The following is a 3,893-nucleotide window of genomic DNA, read 5'->3' on the forward strand; positions in this document are numbered from 1 at the left end:
CTCCAGTTGGGATTGGCCGGTTACATTGCCGCATCCCAGTTTCTCTTCTCAGCTCGCCACTCCATGCCCAAACCTCACAGAACTCTGGGGAGAACCTCTGGCCAGCCAGGAATGCAGACCTGGCTTTTCCTGTTTACCCAGAACTTGACTCTTCAGAAGGCAGGAATCACCAGGGTTCAGTCCTGACTAACCTTAAGAGGCTGCAAAGTTACTGGACCTGTCCTTGCCTTGATCTCCTCCTCTGTAGAGTGGGTGGTCTTACCGATTCTTGTGCAGATAAGCTGGGCTAAAACAAGCCAAATGCTTAGAATAGAGCCTGGCAGATCATAAGTCGAAATAATTAGTGTTAGTCGTCTCTCTTCCTTCCAGACTTCCCCCAGCACTGAAAAAGCCGTCTGGTAGAGAAGAACATATTAGGAGTCAAATCGACAGGGGTTTCCTCCGAGGCCCTGCTGCTTTGTCAGTGAGTAGCTCTGGGCTAGTCCTTCCATTGTTCTAAATCTCAGTTTGTTCTGTCATAAAATGGGCAGATGAAAGCCAGGGTCCAGCAGCTTGCGCATGCTTCCTAGACCATGGCAAATGCTTGTCATTACCTCGTCTCACACCTTCACTCCCGTCTGCCTCATTTGGACAGAGGCAGAGGCAGGGCAGCATCTGTTTCATTCCTGAAGGGCTCCCTGGCTCACCCCCACTCCCAGCAAGATCCCAGCAGCAGTAATTACTGAGAGAAGGCAGGCGCACAAAGAGGACTCAGGCCAGGCACACACCCGGTGCTCACGCTCTCTAAGGCCCTCCTTCTGTGGACGCTTTGCTTTCAGCCAAGAGAGTCCCCCCATCTGTGCGGGCGCCCCCCTTGGCACCCCCGTCCTTACCCGCCGTGCAGCGCTGTATCCGGTTCCGCAGCCATTTCAGCAGCGGCTCCATGGTGCAGCCACACACCCAGGGGTTGCCACCGATCTGCAGGGTCACCAGCCCCGGCAGGCCCTCGAGGGCCTCGAGGCTGAGGAAGGCCAGGCCACCGTAGCTGAGGTCCAGGTACCCGAGCTGCACCAGGCCCTGGAAGGCCTGCGGGTGCACCCGGCGCAGCCACGGGTTGTGGCTCAGGTCGATGTGCACTAGCGCGTGGGCCTCCCGGAACATGTCGGCCGGCACGTGGCTGAGGTTGTTGTAGCTCAGGTCCAGGTGCGCCAGGCGCTTGGCGTGGAGGAAGAGGCCGGGCGGGAGCCCCACCAGCGAGTTGTTGCGCAGGTCCAGCGCGCGCAGCTCGGCGGCGTAGCAGGTGAGGTAGCCCGGCGGCACGGCGGCGATGCGGTTGTGCGCCAGGCTGAGGTTGCGCGTGTCCATGGGCAGGTCTGGGGGCACCGAGAAGAGCCGCTGGCCACTGCAGTCCACCACTTGGCTATGGCACGTGCAGAGGACTGGGCAGCTGGCGCCGGCGTCGGTGTACACCACCCCGGCTGCCAAGAGGAGCGAGACCAGCAGCATGGCCGGGTGCGGGGGTCCGGGCCAGGGCAACTGGGACCAGGTGTCACCCATCTTGGCTGCTGCTGACCGCAGTGTGGCAGGGAGGGGCCGGGCTGCGTCCGTCCGCCCGCCCGTCGGTCTGTCAGGGAAATCAAGCGTGAGCGGCACAGTCAAGCGGCTCCATCAGGGCCTGCGCCCCGGGAGGCGGGGCCTCTGAGCACGTGGTTGCATGGCCTTGGCTTCTGGGGACTTTTAAACCTGGGAGGGCTGGTAGGTGAGAGCCGCAGGAAGTCCCCCTCTGAAGCCTAAGGGGCGGTGAGCCCAGGGGAGGCCCCCAGAGTCTGTAGAGATGATCAGAACTTGAGAGGGGAAGGCCGGAGGGTGGGGCTGCACCAGCTGCCAGCGGGGGGCTGGAGGGGCCTCTGCCGCCCTTTCCTGTAGCTGGCACCCATGACCCGGGTGCTTCTCTGTGCCACCTCTGCGAGGTGGCAGGGCGCGAGGGAAGGAGCTGCGTGGTGCCCTTGAAAGGTTCTCGCACGTCTGACAAACCTCAAGCCCTGCGCCAAGTCTGGCCTATTAGGACGCCAGGGTTGCCGCTGAGTCTCCAGCACTCAGAGTCCCGGAGCAGTGTCTCCTCTCCCGTAGGCTCAAGTCCAAGGCCGGCGTGGGATGGACGTTTTGGGAAGGCAGCCAGGGGCCAGGGGGACCTCCATAGGCCTCCCAAAAGCCTGAGTCCTGGTCCCTAGCAGCCACTGAAATCCTCAGCGGGACTCTTTCCCCAGGGAGGGGAGGACCCCAGACGACATCCGCTGTCTGGGCAGCAGACGGGGGAGAGAGTCACGTGTACCCTAGGGGCAGGATGGGGGTCAGCTAGAGAACTTGAGCCACTTCCCCAAGTCAGCATTGCTCCTGCCGGCTCCTTAGTCAGCGCACCACGCAGAATTCCCTCTGCCAACAAGAAAGCTCTCAGGTGGGGGCACTGTTGCCCGCTCCTCTCTGGGTGCCCGCTCCTGGGCTCCTTGCCACCCTGCTCCCTCTTCTTTGCCGGTGAGTTCTCAGCTCACTACCTGTCAGGCTGGGCCACACCAGCCCCCACCCCCATTACACTGTTGTCACCCCACACACCTCCACCACACCCTGCCGCCATCCATCAGCTCTCCCCCGCTGGGTGTCTCTTCTCCTCTCATGGCCCCACCCCCATCAGCATGGAACTCCCCATCCTTGAACAACTCTCGAAGAAAAAATGCATACACATTCTGGCTGTTTGTATACGGCTTGCAGACTCTCTTACACCTCTCTCTCTCTCTCTCTCTCTCTCTCTCTCTCTCTCTCTCTCACACACACACACACACACACACAGAGGCACACACGCACTTGCATTGTTCTCCTGTGACGCCCCCATTTGCTGTGCCCTCTGCTCCCCAGTTTCCTCTCCAGCCTCCTCCTGCACACACACTCCCGCACAGCCCCTTCCCAGGCTGCCCCACCATCTTTCACCCCCTCTCTGGTCACTCCCCTAAATCTCCATCATTTCCCAAAAACACAGCTTTCTCTTCTGGCCCCCCACTCCCCCCTCCCGTTGAAGCCCACACCCACATTCGGTCAGGCAGAGGCGAAGAGGATGCCCGCTGTCTCCACCCTCTGCGCTTCCTTGTTTCTCCCCTGCCCACCTGGCGTCTGCTGGTCCTCCTCCCGCACCCGTTGTCCCACACCCGTTGTCCCGTACAGCCTTTCTTCCCTGTGCCCCTGGCTTCAATCCTGCCCACTGGGAAATCACCCAGCTCCCCTGTACCCCTTTAGCATTCTTCGGAGCCCCGAGGTCCCCACCCCCTGCTCTCCCGCAGGCCCTCGGGAGGTTACTTACTCCGACCCAAGGACGCAGCCATCCGTGTCAGTCCGCAGCTCACGAGGGTGGGTCTCCTGCCCGCATCCTGGGGTCCCTGCTGGCTGCTTCAGGACAGCTTGCCTCCCTGGCTCGTCCCCTCCCCCGGCCTCTCCTCCTCCACAGCTCCCAGATCCCGGGGCAGCATCCTCGGTGGCTTCCCCATCCTGTGGTCCCCGCGCTGTCTCCCTCCTTTTGCCCAAAAGGGAAAATCAGAGAGAGGATGCTTAGAAGAAAGTTCACAGAAAGCAAACGCGTCTTCCCAAAACTCAGCTGGTGCTGAGGCTGCTGGCGTGTGTGGCTTCGGTCAGGTCTTCCCCTCCCTCCCCCTTCCCTCCCGCTCCCCGCTCCTCTCTCCCTTTTTCGCTCCCTTTTTTTCCTCGAGGGCCAGGTACTGACGTTTCACTGTCTCTTAGCAACTGCCTCCACATCTCTGAGCAACAGGAGCGCTGGCTGTAGACCCCACCAAGATGAAAGAGGAGAGAACCCAGCGGCGAATCCTGCCACTGAGGGATCCAAGTGAGGGCAAGGGGGAGAAGGCGTAGGG

General features: G+C 61.3%; 1 protein-coding gene across 2 annotated transcripts in view; it reads right to left on the reverse strand.

Annotated features, from left to right (window-relative positions):
- The window catches only part of LRRC55 (leucine rich repeat containing 55), a 10,818-nt gene extending 7,184 nt beyond the window's left edge, over positions 1-3,634 (reverse strand). The window contains exons 1-2 of one of the 2 annotated variants that reach the window (XM_004682775.2): positions 3,329-3,634; positions 873-2,312 (exon numbers count right to left, since the gene is read on the reverse strand). In XM_004682775.2, coding sequence (XP_004682832.1) covers positions 873-1,536 — 664 coding nt within the window. In that variant the 5' untranslated portion in view covers positions 1,537-2,312; positions 3,329-3,634. Of the gene's footprint in view, positions 1-872; positions 2,413-3,328 lie in introns of both variants that reach the window. The other variant, XM_012725662.1, reaches the window with a different exon arrangement.
- Between the last annotated feature and the right edge of the window lie 259 nt (positions 3,635-3,893).

The sequence above is a fragment of the Condylura cristata genome, unplaced genomic scaffold (assembly GCF_000260355.1).
Source record: "Condylura cristata isolate star-nosed mole 26May11 unplaced genomic scaffold, ConCri1.0 scaffold00015, whole genome shotgun sequence".
Lineage (NCBI taxonomy): Eukaryota > Metazoa > Chordata > Mammalia > Eulipotyphla > Talpidae > Condylura > Condylura cristata.